This window comes from Panthera tigris, chromosome D4 (assembly GCF_018350195.1).
Source record: "Panthera tigris isolate Pti1 chromosome D4, P.tigris_Pti1_mat1.1, whole genome shotgun sequence".
Classification (NCBI taxonomy): Eukaryota; Metazoa; Chordata; class Mammalia; order Carnivora; family Felidae; genus Panthera; species Panthera tigris.
Genome location: NC_056672.1, coordinates 59,453,140 through 59,472,102, shown reverse-complemented (window position 1 = coordinate 59,472,102; position 18,963 = coordinate 59,453,140). Strand labels below are relative to the sequence as shown.

Below are 18,963 nucleotides of genomic sequence, written 5' to 3'. Positions count from 1 at the left end.
CAAGTTAGTTAACATACAGTGTAGTATTGGTTTCAGGAGTAGAACCCAGTGATTCATCACTTACATGTAACACCCAGTGCTCACCCCAAGTGCCCTCCTTAATGCCCATCCCCCATTTAGCCCATCCCCTACCATCTGTATTGAAGAGTCTCTTATGGTTTGCTTCCCTGTTTTTATCTTATTTTTCCTTCCCTTCCCCTATGTCCATCTGTTTTTTAAATTCCACATATAAGTGAAATCATGTATTTTGACTGACTTATTTCGCTTAACATAATACATTCTAGTTCCATCCAGGTCATTGCAAATGGCAAATTTTCATTCTTTTTGATTGCCGAGTAATATTCCTGTGGTGTGTGTGTGTGTGTGTGTGTGTGTGTGTGTGTGTACCACCTCTTTATGCATTCATCAGTCGATGCACATTTGGGCTTCTTCCATAATCTGGTTACTGTTGATAGTGCTGCTATAAATATTAGGGCGCATGTGCCCCTTGAAATCAGCATTTTGTAAAGTTTATTTATTTTGAGAGAGAGAGAGCACAAGTGGGGTAGGGGTGGAGATGACAGAGAGTTCCAAGCAGGCTGTCAGTGTAGAGCCTGACGCAGGGCTCAAACTCACAAACCATGAGATCATGACCTGAGCCAAGATCAAGAGACAGATGCCCAACCAACTGAGCCACCCACGCACACCCCAAAATCAGCGTTTTGTATCCTTTGGATAAATACCTAACAGTGCAATTGCTGGTAAGATACTTCTGGTTTTTTTTTTTTTGTTTTTTTTTTTGGAGGAACCTCCATACTGTTCTCCAGAGTAGCTGCACCAGTTTGCATTCCCACCAACAGTGTAAAAGAGTTCCCCTTTCTCTGCACCCCTTCCAGTATGTGTTGTTTCATGAGTTGTTAATTTTAGCCATTCTGACAGGTGTGAGGTGGTATCTCATTGTGATTTTGATTTGTATTTCTCCAATGATGAGTGATGTTGAACATCTTTTCATGTGACTGTTAGCCATCTGGATGTCTTCTTTGGAGGTGTCTATTCATGTCTTCTGCCCTTTTCTTCACTGGATTATTTGTTTTATTGGGTGTTGAGTTTGATAAGTTCTTTATAGATTTTTGATACTAACCCTTTATCTGATATGTCATTTGCAAAAATCTTCTCCTATTCTGTCGGTTGCCATTTAGTTTTGTTGATTGTTTCTTTCGCTGTGCAGAAGCTTTTTATCTTATTTTTTAATGTTTACTTTTGAGAATGAGAGATAGACAGAGTGTGAGCAGGGGAGGGGCAGAGAGAGAGGGAGACACAGAATCTGAAGCAGGCTCCGGGCTCTGAGCAGTCAGCACAGAACCCGACACGGAGCTCGAACTCATGAACCATGAGATCATGACCTGAGCCAAAGTCGGTAGGTTAACCAACTGAGACACCCAGGTGCCCCCAGAAGCTCTTTATCTTGATGATGTCCCAATAGTTAATTTCTGCTTTTATTTCCCTTGTCTACTATTTGACTAGGCCTCATCCTTGGACACCGCCTTTGGCTTGCAATGTCCTATGTTAGTAAGAATACTACTAAGTCAGGGGCACCTGGGTGGCTCAGTTGGTTAAACATTGGACTATTGATTTCGGCTCAGGTCATGATCTCACTGTTCATGAGATCGAGCCCCATGTTGGGCTGTGCACTGACAGCATGGAGCCTGCCTGAGATTCTCAATCTCTCTCTCTCTCAAAATAAATAAATAAAGATTTTAAAAAATAAATAATTAAATAATTAAAAATACTGTTAAGTCAGTTCAGATACTACCCACCCACCCCCACCCAATATCTGAGCACCTCTGATTTCTAATAGCCATGGCCTTCCTGCAGCAAGAATCCTGCTAAGTAGGCAAGAATCCACTACTGTTGAATTTTCAATCTACTGACCTCCTCGCTCTGCATTTTGGCTATAAATCTTCTCTTGTCCTTATTGTATTCTGAGTTGAGCCCCATCCCTCTTCCCTGTTGCAACAGTCTTGGCACCTATTGCAATGGTCCCACATAAAGTATTCCTTACTGTTTTAACAAGTATCAGAATAATTTTTTCCTTAACACCTCCCACTGGCAGTGCCTGGGAGGGACCATCTGCACCCTCCCTTGATAAACTGGGAACTTCCTCTAAAATCTATTTACATATTGGTTAATGTTGGGCAAAATATGGAATGGATTTGTTCCCTTTTCATTTGTTTGCATTCTAGTGAGAATTAGTGTTTTGTCCACATGTTTGTTCCTAATTTTATTTCTTCCTCGCGTGTGGTCTCTTCCAATTCTTCCCTTACCCTATTGTGTGCTGGAAATTTCTTTAGCAATTTTCTGGGGGAAGGGGATGGGGAGAGGAGCCAATTTTTCCTTTGTTGTCTTTATTTACCACTATTGTGTCTTGACTGGTTGTTATCTAACTTTTAATTGCATTTTATCTCAAAGGAGTTTAAAAATTTATTTGCCAAAATTTTCCATCTTTTTCCTTGTGATTTCATCTAGTGCTTCTTGGAGTGATGATCCTGCATTACTCAAGGGCGGCCTGTAGACGACCTGCTGGCTTGTCTTCACAATTCCAAGAAGAGGACTCTCTTCTACCCACATGCACAGGGAAGGTGAAGGCTTGGGGAGAAGTCACTTAGCCAGAGTCCCAAGGTGGGGGTAAAAACATCATCAGTCTGATTCCATTTTCTGAGCAATTCACCACTGTGTTATGCTAGGAAAGTCTCTCCCTTTCAGAGATTTCATAAGTGCTTGATTTTTTTTTTTCTGTTTAGCCTGTGATCTTTTTTTTCACCACTAAAATACTGTGGTGCATCTATACTGTGGCTAACTATTTAGCAATACAAAGGGATGAACTACTGATACATGTGACCACTTAGGTGGATCTCAAGGGCAACATATTGAGTACAAAGAGCCACTCTGCAAATGTCATACACTGTATGAGACTGTTTATATGACCTTCTTGAAATGACAAAATAATAGGGATGGAAAATGATCAGTGGTTGCTCAGGGTTAGGAATGGAGAGGGAGAGGGCATGGGTACGGCTCTAAAGGGGTGACAGGAGTGACATACAGTTGGTGGTGATGGAACAGTTCTGTTTCTTGATTGTGGTGATAGTTACAGAATATACACATGTGATAAAATGACAGAACTATAAAAAGTTGAGAGTCAAGATTTTGATGACGAGGAATGCCTTTTTGTGAATGGGGCAAGGGAGCATCTAGCTGCTGACTTGGACCCAACTTCTAGGTCCTGAAGTCACTCTTCTTTTCTTTATTTTGTAATGTTTATTTATTTCTTAGAGAGAGAGCTGGGAGAATGACAGAGAGAGAGGGAGACAGAGGATCCGAAGCAGGCTCTCCGCTGTCAGTTCAAAACTTGACATGGGGCTTGAACCCACGAGCCATGAGATCATGACCTGAGTCAAAGTCAGACACTTAACCAACTAAGCCACCCAGGTGCCCTGAAAACCACCCTTCTTTGCAAACTTTACAAACCCCAGAGATAAGACCAGTGGGGCAAAAAGACTGATGGTGAGTTCCCTGATTAAGGGGGAGAGGGTATCTCTGAGTCTCTTTGATTGCTTTCAATTTTCTGAAGTTGCTTATTTGCTTGAAATGCAGCCATTAAGTGGAACAGAGTTTGTTTTAATAAATGAAATTAAAATAAAGGGAAAGAGGAATGAGGGAGGTGAGGCATTAAAAAATTGAAGAAAAAAACCCACAAACAAATCCCAGACTTGAAAGAGGTGTGCTTCCCACTACCCCAAAAAGCTTAACTTAGAAAATGTGAAATTTTGGTGAAAATGTATCTCAACAAATTTAGGTGAAATGGGATGAGACCAACTGACCTTGACCCTCATCTTTCCCTTTGCAAATCTCTTCTGCTCTGCACCCCCACTTCTTATTTTCCCCTCAGCTGTGTCAGATTTAGCCACCCCCTTCACAGAGACAACAAGTTAAAATGGACTTAAAGGAAAAGGTGCCACTTACTCAGCTGGCGGCGGTGGCTTCTCCCCAAGCACCTGGTACTTTCTGTCCATTCGGTTGGGCTTGGAGTACCGTGTGATGCTGTGGGACAAAGGTGGATCAGTGTTCTGGAGGCTGGGGTAGACAGGCAGGTCTGTGGGAGACCCACCTAACTTGCTGGAGGCCCTGCGTCTGCCTGTGGGACACCGTGACCCCCATGTCTGGGCCTGAATCCTTCAAGATACTTCCCTACTCCTCAAAGCTTTGGAGATGCTTATCGTGGGGGTCAAGTCCTTATTGCTAAAACTGACCCAAGGCCCCTGGGAAGGGGCAAGGGGCCAGAAATTCATATCCTTGCTTTCCTGTGGGGAGGACCCAAAGAAAAACAGGTTGAGGTGCTTTTCAAACAAAAATACAATGTGCCCAGTTAAACTTGAATTCCATATAAGAAGCGAATAATTTTTAGTGTAAGCATGTCCCATGCAACATCAGACAGCCCCAGCAACATGGACTTCATTTTGCAACCACTGAGAGACTGAATATACAGATGGGCAATAGCTGGACTGTACAAAAATACAGAACTCTGACCCAGAACCTGCAGCAACGTGCCCAGGAAACCAATTCCTTGTCTATAATAAACAACTCGGGAAGCCAGCCTGATAGAAGTCAGATCTGGAGGAAGCCATATTGTCATCTCTAGTGGCAATCCAGAATGCCAAACAATAACTCCTGTAACAATCATCTCCAAATGGCCGGGACTTGATTACTAACTGACAGCTTCCCTGAATTTTGTCCCTGCTTCCAACTTAGAACCAATCAGGGAAAGTCAAGTACACAGCCCTAAATAATCACATAGAATGCCCTGCTGCTAGTTGGCCTGCCTCCAGCTTCCCCACATCAACAGCCTCCAATAAAGGCACATTTAAAGCCTTCCTTTTCTCCACTATACAGTTTTTCACTCTTGTCTGCCTTTGAGTCTCTGCTAAAACATAAGTAATGATGGCTGACTCCCTTGCTGTACCAAGCTCCGAATAAATAGCCTTTGCTTTTCTCATTTGGTTTGTCTTAGGTTTATTTCCACGTTGCAGATGGCATTCATGTTTATGGACCTTTTGGAGGTATGCAAAGCAGGAATTGCCTCACCGCTACTTCCTCAAAACCAGGAATCAAACCATATAAATGAGGGCTCACAGAGGACCCAAAAGTCAGTTCAGCCACTGGCTCTGTTACTTGCCTTCTGTTGAATCAGTGTCACTGTGGGCCCACATTCACTGAGTAATGAGTCTAATGACCCCTACAGGGGCATAATGGGCACAGTGCCTGGCCAAGATGCAGAGGCCCAGGATTTCTCCTGGAGAGAAAGCCATCTCCAATGTCCCTCTTTTTGACTGGGAAGAATGGGTATGGGAGGAGGGCTGGGATCTACCAGTTGTGACCATGGAAAACCACTGAATGCCCAGATGGGCTCTCAAGGTGGGAGGCTGTGTGAGCTACATCACTCAGCAGGAATGAGCACAGAGCTGACTAACACCAGCTTCAGAGCCAACTTCTCACTGGGTCCGTTGGGGTCTCAGAGCTGTGAGTACAGGTGGTACTTTCCGAGGACAGTCTGATAAATGGACAGGGTGGTCTCTGGCCTATGTCTAGGGGGACAGGGAAGGCATCTGGGAAGGGGAGATCCTCAGCAGCCCAGCAGACCTACCTCGTTGTTGAAGTGGCACTGGCACTGGTCAGGGCCTTTCTCACGACATGTTCTCCCCGGTTCCGGTGTCGCTTCAAGCCTTTGGGTGATGAGCACCCAGGACAAGAACAGAGGACCCAAGGTGAGGATGGACCAGGTGGCAACACTGGCTTTCCCACCGCCAGTGCCCCAAGACCCACAGGCCTGTTTGTCTCTACCTGTCGGGAACCGATCTTTGTCGCACTGCTGGGTTGAGCATTTTGAGTTGGGAAGTCTGAAACCAAAGGAAAGGATATGAGCTTTTCCCCAGTGACCATGAGGACAGCTCAGGGCAGGCATTGGGTACCATCCCAGTTAGCACATAATACCATGTGAATGTGTCCTATTATGAGGCCCATTTTAGAAGAGGAAACTGAGGCCATGTACACCCCATGGCCACTCACTGCAGGATCTTCTTGACCACTTCCACAGCCGGGTCTTCAATCATGGACTTCCCCATGCGGCTCGGCTGGGCAAAGGACTCAGGGGTGACCAAGTCTACCTTGGCTTCCTCTTCAAGGACTTCTGAAGACACCAGGATGTCACTCTCCACCTCCATATCGATCATGATGTCATCCTGCAGGCCCAAGAGAAGAGCCTGAGTGTGTGGGCCCAGTCTACATGCTAGGGGTGAAGGCAGCTGGGTTCATGTTCCAATACCACCTTGCCCAGGGGCTGCAGCGGGAGGCTAGCTGCCTGATTCTCTGAGTCTGTATTTTCCTTCTAAAAAATGGTAATGGTCATATCTCCTTTAGAGAGTCATTCATTCATTCATTTATACGTGCATGTGGCTTTCAAAAATATTTCCCAAGTACCTGCTTTCTGCAAGGCTCTGGCTGGGTCCTGGGACACAGGGTGGAGAGGTAACATGTGATCTTTGTTTTTATAGGGCTTACAGTCTAGTCAGAGAGACAAACATTTAACATGCACTTCTACAAATAAATGTCTAGTCAAAATTGTGACCAATGCTATGAAGGAAAAGTTCCAAAGTCTTCCATGAGGCTGAGGGTCGTGGATTTACAAGGCCAGCCCATAGATGTGTCCAGGCAGTGTTCTTAAAATGGGTGAATGAATGAATGAATGTGTGGACAAGCGAGTGGCCAACACTCCCTACAAGTCGGACCTTAGAGAAAGGGTAGGAGTAGTGGCCCGCAATGAGGGCTTAGTTAGGCTATTCCCTATTTTATTTGAGTCTTGTCTCAGCAGTGGACTATAAGAGGGAAGGACCCTAGCTGGACTCCTGAGTTCTTTCTTGAAGGGCGCAGGTGGTATGATGCTGGTGGTATGATGGAGGGTTAGTATTGGTGGCATGGTGGGAAGCGCCTCCCCATAGAAGGAAGGACTGGTTCAAAACATGGCAGTGAGAGCAGAACTTGAGGGATGTCCACTTATTCCCATATTGTTCTATGTCACACACTCCTGGAAGTTGGTTGAGTGTCTCTGGTGTTCAAAACCTGATGTGAGGGGCTGAGTGCAGGGTGGGGGTGACAGAAGCTCTGACCTCTTGGGGTACACAGTCTGGAGAGACAGCCCCTAAAAATGGAGACATCACTGTGGTCTGTGAGAGAAGGCCCAGTGGGAAGTGATGTCTTTTGGGTGGGAGTGGGGGTGAGAAATGAAGAGACCATGGAGGGCAGACCAAAGAGGCTGCTGTGAAGGCTCAGTTGAAGGATGTGGATTTCACCCTGAGTGATCAGGACAGTGGCACAGTCAGACTGACCTTCTCCAACATTATGTCTGGCTGTAGTTGGATCATGAGGGAACGTGAGAGGAAAAGGGCAGCCATGTGGGCAGGAAGAGGTTGGTGGAGGTAGGGTGGGGAGAAGCCAGTGGTTGTTTATGCGCGTGGGTGGGAAGGAAAAGGCTGAAAGGCTAGGGTAGCCTGAGAGCTGGCAGCTGGTAGGTCTTGGTGAAGGTGAGAAGATGGTGCCAGGAGGTGAGGAATCTCCTAAGATGGCAGGGAAGTGGACTATTTGGGATTTGAATCCCAGATCTGACTGCACAGCCTATGGTCTTTTCAAGGCAACCTGGTAGGCCTGGTGTTCAGCAGGACCCTGGGAGCCGTCTCTTCCCTTAGGCTCTACTGAGCTCTGCAGGTCTCCTGAGAGCCCAGCCGTGACAGCTCACCCACCCTTCCCCACTTCCCATTCCCTTTGTCTACTGTCTGTTCCTTACAGTAAAGACGACTTGAGTCGTGTATACGATGTCCAGCCTGCAATTCAGGTACTGAATCCTCTGGCCCAGTTTTTCTTTCCAAGTCCGGACCAAGCCAAGGAGGTCATCCGTGGCCACCACCTAGGAGAAGAGAGCTGTAGGAAGCAAGCTGCAGGAGGGCCGCTTGCCTCCATCTGAACCACAGGCCTCTTGATTCGATGGAGGCCCCTCACTTGCAGGGAGGGCCCTAGGAGAGTGGGCGGTGCTGGCTGGCTCTCTCGGGCAACTGCAGTGGGGCAGCAAATCCTTCACTGACGGGGCATCAGGAGTTCTAGTCCTGGTTTTATGGGTTCATTCTGGGCAAATGATTTGAGTTAGCTCAACTTGGTCTCCCCATCTGTGTGGTGGGACACAGAATGTTCCTTGGAATCTCTTCTAGCTTTGACGCTCTTAGAAGGAAATGTTTGGCCCCAAATGGCCACGTTGTGTGTGAGTGAAATGACCACAGCCTTTCTGGAAAGTGATCTAACCATTTCCACAACAAGGTCAGATACACACCCCCTCAAGCAGCAACCCCACACACCCTGCCCCCAGGTGTGCAGGAAAGAACGTGTAAGGACGTTCACCTTTACGTGTACCCACACATCACTTGTCAGTCCTCACACTTGGTCCCCTGCATTGTTCACTGACCTATGTACATGACCCAGGCCAGGAGGTGCCTTGGCCTCTTCTGCTTCCTTCATTTCTAGTGCATTCTGAGTCCTAACCATTCCCCCGCTACTCAACTCTGGAATTGGAAGGTGTCCCTGGTGGTACCTTGTCCAGGCCACAATTCTCTGTGCTTCAGTTATGACACGCTGCCTCACTCCTCCCTCCCTCCCTCCCTGCCTTTCTGCACACAGCAACCTGAAGCCCCTCCATGTATGTGGCACTGAGCATGTGACCCTGGCCACACCTGTCCATGGTCCCCACTGCCTTCACCATGCAACTGATGCATCGTTTCCCATCTCCTGATCACTGTTTTGCAGAAGTGTCCAACCAGTCTCCTCCATCAACACAGGATTGCCTGCCCACCCAAGTTCAAGTTCCCCTGACCTGGCCAGAAGGCTGTGAAAACCTTCCCCTGTCCAACACTCTGACACCACAAGAAGAGGGCAGTGAGGGGGTTGGAGAGGTGAGGAAATGCAGGAGAGCAAATGTTTCTGCTCTGGAGAGGCAGAGCTGTCCCTAAAGGGACTGATAAAGAAGTCATGGCAGATTAAGCTGGTTTCCCCCTGTTCCCCAGGGGTCATGCAGAAATAACTGCATGAAAACACAGAGGTCACAGGGGCTCTGCAAAAAAATGAGAATAATATGAGGGATGTGTATTCACTTAGTGCTTTGTGGATGTTTGAACTTTTCTCAAGAAGCATGTGTTACTATGCAAGAAAAAGCATAGAGACTAAATGTCCTCTCAGTGCTAACAAACATGAAACCTCAACTCAGTCACTGAAACGGAAGAGAAAAGACAAAGCTTGGTGAGGAAGGAACATCCCATTCAAGAAACCTCCAGCTGAGACATCTGGTTCTCGAGTGCCTGGTCGAGCTGTTGGGAAAAGATTGCCTGGGGAGGCCGGGACAGATGTGGAACAGGGGACAGAGATGTGTGCTGGTGGCAGAAAAACAAGCATGTAAACAACGTAAACATCCAGAGACCTGATGTGCTGATCCACACTGCTCTAATTTGGACATTTTAACCAGTAGTAACCGTAGAAAACAGTAGCAACCAGTTCATGTGCAATGATCAAAATGAGCAAATGAAAAATCAAACAAAAAGTGGTTGTTCAGAAGGCAGAGTCCTGCCTGCTTCTGTTTTTCCTCTAGGGCTGAGTTCCAAATACAGGGAGGGAAGCCTGGTGACATCAGCAGGGGAGTGAGGTCAGACTGAAGCCCCACGTTCACTGGACTCTACATGCTTGCCAGGGAGGGGCTGGGGGCGAGAGAAGGTGGCTGTTTTCTCTTCTCTTCCTTAATTCCAATGGGTCCAACAGGGGTTAAGTAGGAAGGCTCAGAGGCCCCTCTGGAGCTGGAGAAATCTTGATGACAGATGTAAATTTACTTTCAGTTTGATTCTTGTATAATGGCATCTTTACTATTCATAGCTTAGCAAATACTGAATACTTACTTTTTTATCTCCCTTTGAGTTTCGACACATTTCTATTTTCCTTTGAAGCTGTTCCAGAGACGAATTCAATCCATCTGTTTGCAGATTGGATTTTGCAACCTAGAAAAACCAGAACTTCCAAGGTTTGTTTCTAGAATACTTATTTTTTTATTTATTATTTTTTAAATATGAAATTTATTGTCAAATTGGTTTCCATACAACACCCAGTGCTCATCCCCCAGGTGCTCTCCTCAATACCCATCACCCACCTTCCCCTCCCTCCCACCCCCCATCAACTCTCAGTTTGTTCTCAGTTTTTAAGAGTCTCTTATGTTTTGGCTCCCTCCCTCTCTAACCTCTTTTTTTTTTTTTCTTCCCCTACCCCATGGTCTTCTGTTAAGTTTCTCAGGATCCACATAAGAGTGAAAACATATGGTATCTTTCTTTGTATGGTTTATTTCACTTAGCATCACACTCTCCAGTTCCATCCACGTTGCTACAAAAGGCCGTATTTCATTCTCATTGCCACGTAGTATTCCATTGTGTATATAAATCACAATTTCTTTATCCGTTCATCAGTTGATGGACATTTAGGCTCTTTCCATAATTTGGCTATTGTAGGAAGTGCTTCTATAAACATTGGGGTACAAGTGCCCCTAGGCATCAGCACTCCTGTATCCCTTGGGTAAATTCCTAGCAGTGCTATTGCTAGGTCATAGGGTAGATCTATTTTTAATTTTTTGAGGAACCTCCACACTGTTTTCCAGAGCAGCTGCACCAGTTTGCATTCCCAACAACAGTGCAAGAGGGTTCCTGTTCTAGAATACTTGTTTTGATCAGCAACATATTCAGCAAAACATTATCTAAGAGATGAATTAAATATTGGAAAAACGAAATTGGTGGGGGGAGATGCACAATGTTATCAGAAACTAGATCAATGCAAATGTAAAAGTTTTTGTTTTAGGGGTGCCTGGGTGGCTCAGTCGGTTAAGCGTCCGAATTCAGCTCAGGTCATGATCTCACAGCTTGTGAGTTTGAGCCCCGCGTCAGGCTCTGTGCTGACAGCTCAGAGCCTGGAGCCTGCTTCAGATTCTGTGCCTCCCTCTCTCTCTGCCCCAACCCACTGGCATTTTGTCTCTGTCTCTCTCAAAATTAAATAAACATTAAAAAAAATTTTTTTTAAGTTTTTGTTTTGTTTTTTTACTGTCAAACAGATAAGGTTTAAAAATAAAATCGACAACCCACAGTAGTGGTTGAGGGTATGAGGAAGAACACACTCATGACCAGCTGGTGATGAGTTGTCTGTAAAAGCCACCTGGAAACATGTGAAGCCTTAAAACATTCATGCTCTACCCCAGTAATTCTAGCTCTGGGAGATACCTTACAGACATAATCAGAGTTCCCTGCGCAAGGGTTTTTATCATATCACTGGGATAATAAGTGAAATCCAACAACTATTTCTCCAAAAAGGATTGGCTAAGTAAAAATGGCAACACATTCAGGAGAGGGAAGCCAGAACAATAGTGTTTGAAATAATCTTTAAAGATTATATAGCTTACAAAATTGTATAAAATAGAAAGAGGCTGGATTTTGTGTGTGTGTATGTATATGTGTGTGTATATCTTTTATATATTATATAATATAATGTATATATAAAATCTTTATATGCATAGAAAAAAGCCTAAAAATAATTCAAAGTCTTTCCTGGCTTTATTGAGATATAATTGACATGTAACATTATGTAAGTTTAAGGTATACAACGTATACCTTATTATAAAGGTATAATTTGTATAATTTGACATGTGTATATATTGCAAAATAATAGGAGATTGGATTAGTAATCAAAACCCTCCTGACAAAGAAAAGCTCAGGACCTAATGGTTTCATGGGTGAATTCTACCAAACATTTAAAGAAAACTTCACACCAATTCTTCTCAAGCTCTTCCAAAAAATAGAATAGGAGGGAATGTTCCCAAACTCATATTACAAAGCCATCACTACCCTGCCGCCAAAGTCAGGTAAGAATACTACAAAGAGGGTGCCTGGGTGGCTCAGTTGGTTAAGCATCTGACTCGGGCTCAGATCATGATCTCATAGCTCATGAGCTCAAGCCCCACATGGGGTGAGCTCGTGCCCTGCTTCAGGTAGCACAAGCCCTACTTCCAGTGAGCATAAGCCCAGCTTTGGGTGAACACGAGTTCCATTTTTGGGTGAGCCCTGTTTCTCTCTCCCACCCTCCCTCTCTCTGTTTCTCTCTTTCTCTCCCTTCCCCTCCCCCCTCTCTCTGCCCCTCCAGGGAATTTCTCTCTCTCTCTCCCTCTCCATTGCTCACTTGCGCCCTCTCTGTCTTCCTGGCTCTCTCTCTCTTAAAAAAAAAAAAAAAAAAGAACACTACAAGGAAACTACAGACCAATATCCCTTATGAATATAGATGTAAAAATCCTCAACAAAATATTAGCACATGAAATTCAACAGCACATTAAAAGCATTGTATACCACGATCAAGTGGCATTTACCTCTGCGATGCAAGGAGGATGGTTCTACAAATGCAAATCAATCAATGTGACACCACATTAATAGAATAAAAAATAAAAATCATTTGATCAGTACAATAGACACAGAAAAAGTAATTGACCAATTGGTCTATTCAGATTTCCTATTTGTTCATGATTCAATCTTGGTAGATATATTTCTACAAACTTATCCATTTCTTCCAGGTTATCTAATGTGTTGGCATATATAATTGGTAATAGTCTCATGATTCTGGTATTTCTGTGGTATTAGTTGCAATGTCTTTCATTTCTGACTTTATTTGAGTCTTATCTCTTTTTTTTCTTAGTCTGGCTAAAGGTTTGTCCATTTTGTTTATCTTTGAAAAACCAGCTCTAGCTTCATTGATCCTTTCTATAGTTTTTCTGGTCTCTATTCCATTGATTTCTGATCTGATCTTTGTTATTTCCTTCATTCTGCTAACTTTGTTTTTTTTTTCCTAGTTCCTTGAGGTTTACAGTTAGGTTGTTTATTTGAGATCATTGACCTGGGTTCACATTTTGAAATTTAAAAACAATTTTTTTAATGTTTATTTTTGAGAGGGAGAGACACAGAGCACAAGCAGGGGAGGGTCAGAGAGAGAGGGAGACACAGAATCTGAAATGGGCTCCAGGCTCTGAGCACAGAGCCTCACATGGGGCTTGAACCCACAAACCCCAAGATCATGACCTGGGCCAAAGTCAGATGCTTAACCAACTGAGCCACCCAGGCGCCCCTGAGCTAGGTTCACATTTTGGCTCCACCATTTAAGAGCTCTGTGTTCTTATTTAAGTCACTTAATTATTCTCGGCCTCAGTTTCTTTATCTCTAAAGTAGGAATAAAACAGTACTTGCCTCCTACAGTTCTTGTGAGGACTAACATTGCTAATCAAAATAAGTCAGTTATCAGGATGCATGGTGCGTAATAACTCAATGAATCCTAGAGGCTACTGTGATTTAATCTCTGTCTTCCTGGCTGGAATTTAAGTTTCATGGGGGAGAGCCCACAGTGGTATCCCCAGCACTTGGGACAGTGCCTGGCATGCAGGTGTGTGTGTGTGTGTGTGTGTGTGTGTGTGTGTGTGTGAGAGAGAGAGAGATAAACATCTACCAGGTAAAAAGTGAATCTGTCCTACCTCGCTCTTGATGTTCACTTGTAGATTTGTCAGCAACCGCTGGATTTTCTCTATGAAAATAAGGTCCACAGACAGGTTATGAAATTTGCTTTCAAACTTATTGATGACATCATTGGCCTGTAGAGAAATATAAAAAGTAAAGGAGGGGGCCGCCTGGGTGGCTCAGTCAGTTAAGCATCAAACTTCGGCTCAGGTCATGATCTCACAGTTTGTGAGTTCGAGCCTGCGTCTGTGCTGGCAGCTCAGAGCCTGGAGCCTGCTTTGGACTCTGTGTCTCCCTCGCTCTCTGCCCCTCCCCCACTCACACTCTGTCTCTGTCTCTCTCAAAAATAAATAAACATTAAAACAAAATTAGAAACGGATCCTTTTTTTAAAAAAAGTAAAGGAGGGAGGTTTACTTGGAACGTATGAACTTTGGAAGCAGAGGGGGACAGGCTCAATTTTTTGGAAAGGGGGCTTGGCAGGGCTCATCAGGCAAAGTACAAGGGTGCCCCGGATGCCTGGCTGGAGGTCAGGGGCAGGGCTCCCCAACCTGGTCCAGGTATTCATTCTCCATCTTCTCCATGTTGATCATGATTAAACTTTCAACAAACTCTATTCGAGAAGCTTCCTTCTCCAGTCGATGACACAGTGAGTCAATTTCTTCAGCAGAAAAGTTGCCTCCATCAGAAAACAATCTGAAAATAGTTTGGGAGAAAGAAAAGCCACTGATCAGACATGAAACTTCCCACCCATTCCAAATCCTGTGGTCGACAAGGCTTTAGATTAAAAGTTTAAGATCATAGAAAAATGAATGCAGGTCGTTCAAAGATAGAAGCAGTGAAATAACCCAAAAGTCCTTCAAGGGATGAACAGAGAAACAATATGTGGTATGTACACAAAATGGAACAGTATTCGGAAGGAATGAAATTCTGACACGTCACATGGGTGAGTGTTGAAGACACTATGTTAACTGAAATAGGCCAGACACACAAAAGGAAAAATATTGTGTGATTTCACTTATACGAGGTACGTAGAGAAGTGAAATTCATGGAGACAGAAAATGGAATTGTGGCTGTTGGGGGCCAGGGGGAGGAGAATAGGAGTTAGTGTTTAATGCGTTCAGAGTTTCAGTGTATAAAGACGAAAAATTTTGGAGATGGATCGTGGTGATGGTTGCACAACAATGTGATTGTACTTAATGCCACTGAACTGTACACCTGAAAATGGTTAAAATGGACAGTTGTATGTCCTATATATTTTGTCACAATAAAAAATGGAGGGGAAACAAGACCACTTCTCGACAGAGAAAGCTCAGTGTCCACAGAGGCCCCGACGCTGGCTCCCACCTGCAGTGCTTGATGAACTCGATGTTGGCGTAGTGAAGCTTGCCCAGGTTCTCCTCCAAGTACTGGCGGAAGCTGCGCAGGGACACCTGCACGACGTCGATGTAGCTGAGCAGCTCCTGGTGGAGTGTGCTGCTGAGAGTAACCAGCCTGGGAGACACAGGAGGGCAGGATGATGACGTGGGCATGGCAGGGCAGCCTGGGGGCACTGCTTGAGCTCCACTGCGGTGCCCATCTGTGGGGCTACCAGAACCACTGCCATGTTCTTCTGGGTAGAAAAAGAGGCTTTGAAGGAAGCTCAGAATGCCAGTGTGTGCAGGGCACAGTGCGGAGCTCTCAGTGTGCTGGGTCAGAGGACATCCCTCTCCTCTCTGGCCCTTGCCATCAAATTACTAAAGGAATTCCTAGGTCCAACTGATCTGGCTCCTCCCTGCAGCACAAACTTTCTCTCTCACTCCTGCGCCTGGTGTTCTCCTGAGGGAACACCCTGCAAGTTCCCTCTTCACCTTTAAGTCCACCCTAACCAGCGATCTCTTGTGTATCTGACCGCTGTCCAGACACCTGTGAGGGCTCCTCACCTGTTACCTGAGGTCTCCCTAAGCACGCAAGGGCCTCCATCTAAAATCCCTGAATGGCTTCCTTGGAGCCCTTTGCTCTGCCGTGAGCATATCCCCACCTCGAGCTGGGCCAGTGCTCCTTGCTGAAGGGAAAAATTCTGTCTCCTCTTCACCTTCCTCCATCTCAGACCAGGAGGCCTCCTGCAGGAAGTTCGTCCCGATTTCCCTTGATGGAAGTGGTCTCTCCCAGCACAGACGTTTCAGGGCAGGTTAGTAGCATCCCTGCATCCTGAACATGTGTGCCCTTTTCTCCCTAGCTGCTCACCCAGCCCCCAGCCCCCTGCCCCCGGACAGACAGTTCATACAGTTAGACTCACTTGTGTGAAGAGGAGAGCTGAAGAGCTGAAAAGAGAAGGTTGCTGTGGGGCCTGGCAAATGGACTCTTTTATCCACCAGGGAGGAACCACTCCTTTGAAAGCAGCCACCTGGCTGAGATTCTAGGGCTATGGGGCCAGAGTGGAGACTCCCAGGGCCATACCTCTGGCTCTTTGTGGCATTCAAGAAGATATGCTCCATGTCGTAAATCTTGCGGCGGAAGTTTTTGCTCTTTATGTTTTGCTCTTCTTGGAACCGGTAGAACATCAGCCTCTCCTTCCTCAGCATCTCGATCACCCCAGCACAGTGGCTGTCCAGCTGCTCTTGATGAAGCAAGAGCTCAGCTGGAAAAGAATGAAGGAGAGCTGAGGCCCTCTGGGATCCCAAGTCACCTCAGGACATTCCCCTCCCAGACAGTGACAGCTGTCCGTGCCAGGGGTTAGCTTGGGAATGGGTGCAGATCTCAGAGAGGCCAATCTGACACTGCCCCTGGGTGTCTAACTAGAGAAGAGGCTGTCCAGGCTGTGTGAAGGGAGGTCTCTGCTGGTGGAGACACCTGGGAACAGGTGGGATGGGTGGACATGTTGGGAAGGGCAGGGATTGTGGTGAGAGGCTCTGGAGAAAACAACCAGCACAACACTGGGCAGTCAGAGTTTATTGCTTTAAATCAGTGACTACTCTTTCCAGGAGCTTGAATTCCAACAGACTTCTACGGTGGAGTAAACAGAACCAAGATTTGGCTTCAAAGGCTCCATCATAGGCCTTTAAAACTGACAGATAGCCCCAGGTCAGTCCACCCTACCTCCCTACTACCCACAGTGGTGAAAATTCTGTCCTCCCAGCCATGCCAAGAATGAGTGCAGTGACTCTGGGGCATTGTTTCTCTGACCTTGATCTCCCAATCACACATTGGGTCAGGGAGCCAGGGAAGAGCAAGAAATAGAGCATCTCAATTTATATTTAGTTTTAATGCACATATTTTCTAAATGAAGACAATGAGGTTCCAAAGCCAAGCAGGTCTCCCAAGGCCACAAGCATTGGGACTCCAGGCCAGGCAGGAAGAGTTTGTCACTGCTCCAGGCAGGAAGAGTTTGGGTCGGACCATGTGTGGTCTCTCTGGGAGCTGGAAGGGTCTATGAAGAAGCTTGAATTGTGACATAAGTGAAAACCAAACAGGGTCATTGAGGATCCAACTAAAAGTATGCCACCCCCTAATGGGGACCTCTGCCTAAGAGAGAAATGGCACCTCTTTTTAAGTTATAAACTATAAGCTAAAATTAATGCCTACCACTTGCTCAAGATTCCTCACTGTACCATTCCAGGGAGAGTTGATTACCACCAACAATATCCCCTTCTGCAAGCAAGGGAGGGATCAGAGAGGTCAGGTAACCTGTTCAGAGTCACATAGCTAGAGAGGTTGAGCCTGATAGCTCTGATTCCTGAGCTACAGGAAGCATCTGCTATGCAGGTATATATCTGACAGGTGTGTGAGCAGATCTGAGATTCACACTGCTAAAGCATGACAATACTCTTCATTTTAGCATCTAAAAGTCCTGTTTTTAAAAGAAAATTTTTTAAAAATCTCAAATGTGGGTACCTTCTCTGCCAGCCTTGGAGATGGAACCCTCACACAGGGGCACCTAATGAACGCAGAACTGTGGTGGCACAGACACCAGCTGTCTGGGGCAGGGTGGCCTTTCCCAGGATGGGTCTGTACCTGCTCTGACATTGTGGATGTCCTTTTCAATGTACTCAGCTCTTGGCTTGTGTAGGTGCAGATGCAGCTCTAGTTCTGAGTCCAGCTCATCAATCTTGGTGGCCACAGTGACCTGGGTTTTGAGGACACGTTGGTCAAACCACTTCTCTAGGTGCTCAAAAAAACCAGCTCGAAGTCTGAGGGAGAAACCAGTGAGGGTCAGCCAGTAGCAGTGGCCACAGAGAGAGCTTCCATATTGTTATATAAAGCATTTCCCTCTTTCACTTCTTATTTTATTTCCTAACTACATGATATTCTTTTGTCTGGATGGACCATCATTCATTTAACCAGATCCCCTTCTGGCAGACACTTTATGGTTTCCAACCATTTGTTCTTCAAAAAAGGCTGCAGTGAATAACCTTGTATATAAGTCAAGCGTAGAAGCATTCCTGTAGGATAAATTCCCTGAACTGGAATTGTTGACTCAAAGGCTAAAATACATATGTGGTTCTTGAAGATATGGCTTGACTGCTTTCCTGGCAAGGCAGTCTGTTCCTATTTCTCCGCCGCCTTGCAGTGTATTGCCGAACTTTTGAATTTGACAATTTTGTCATGTTATGACCAAAACTGGGCATATTGTCATATGTTTAAGACTATATAATTCCTTTTTCTGCATACTATGCATTAATATATTTTGCCCATTTCTCTGTTGTGAAGATGCTCTTTTTCTTTTCAATCTCTTTATATGGGAGCTCCTTATATATTAGGAACGTGAGGTCATTTGACTGCAATGTGAGTTGCAAATACTTTCCCCAATTTATCACTTTTTCCTTTTCAAAATTTATGTATTGTTAAGAAGGCTATGTGTTGTTAAGGTGTTGGTTGTCCCCAGATTTATCTATAGATTCAATGCAATAACAATAAAAATCTCAGCAGACATCTTCTTATAGACACCAGTGAGCTGATCTCAAGTTTATGTAGAAATGCAAATAGCCAAAGATAGTTGAGGAGAAGACCAAAATTGGAGAACATACTCTACCAGATATTAAGACTTGATATAAAACTGTAGTAATCAGGCAGGGTGAGGCAGTAATGCAAGAATAGATACACAGAGAAACAGAAAGGAGGTGTGGCAGAGCCATGGGGAGAGGGGAGTCTTCTGGGGTCAAGTGATTATGCATATGGTAGGAAATGAATCTGACTCCTATCTCACAAATTAATCCCAGGTGGATTTTACATATAAATGTGGAAATGTAAAACAATAACATTTGTAGTAAATACCATAGGAGGATATTTTCATGACCTTGGGGCAAGCAAAAATTTCTTAGATAAGAAAGAAAGTACACTAACCCT

General features: G+C 45.1%; 1 protein-coding gene across 1 annotated transcript in view; it reads right to left on the bottom strand.

Annotated features, from left to right (window-relative positions):
* Positions 1 to 18,963, bottom strand: part of CCDC180 (coiled-coil domain containing 180) — a 60,348-nt gene that overhangs the window by 12,532 nt on the left and 28,853 nt on the right. Inside the window, exons 21-31 of the mRNA XM_042964736.1 lie at positions 17,632 to 17,807; positions 16,078 to 16,258; positions 14,986 to 15,132; positions 14,190 to 14,334; positions 13,658 to 13,774; positions 10,014 to 10,112; positions 7,871 to 7,990; positions 6,100 to 6,272; positions 5,875 to 5,930; positions 5,678 to 5,756; positions 4,000 to 4,077 (exon numbers count right to left, since the gene is read on the bottom strand). Coding sequence (XP_042820670.1) covers positions 4,000 to 4,077; positions 5,678 to 5,756; positions 5,875 to 5,930; positions 6,100 to 6,272; positions 7,871 to 7,990; positions 10,014 to 10,112; positions 13,658 to 13,774; positions 14,190 to 14,334; positions 14,986 to 15,132; positions 16,078 to 16,258; positions 17,632 to 17,807 — 1,371 coding nt within the window. The remainder of the gene's footprint in view (positions 1 to 3,999; positions 4,078 to 5,677; positions 5,757 to 5,874; positions 5,931 to 6,099; positions 6,273 to 7,870; positions 7,991 to 10,013; positions 10,113 to 13,657; positions 13,775 to 14,189; positions 14,335 to 14,985; positions 15,133 to 16,077; positions 16,259 to 17,631; positions 17,808 to 18,963) is intronic.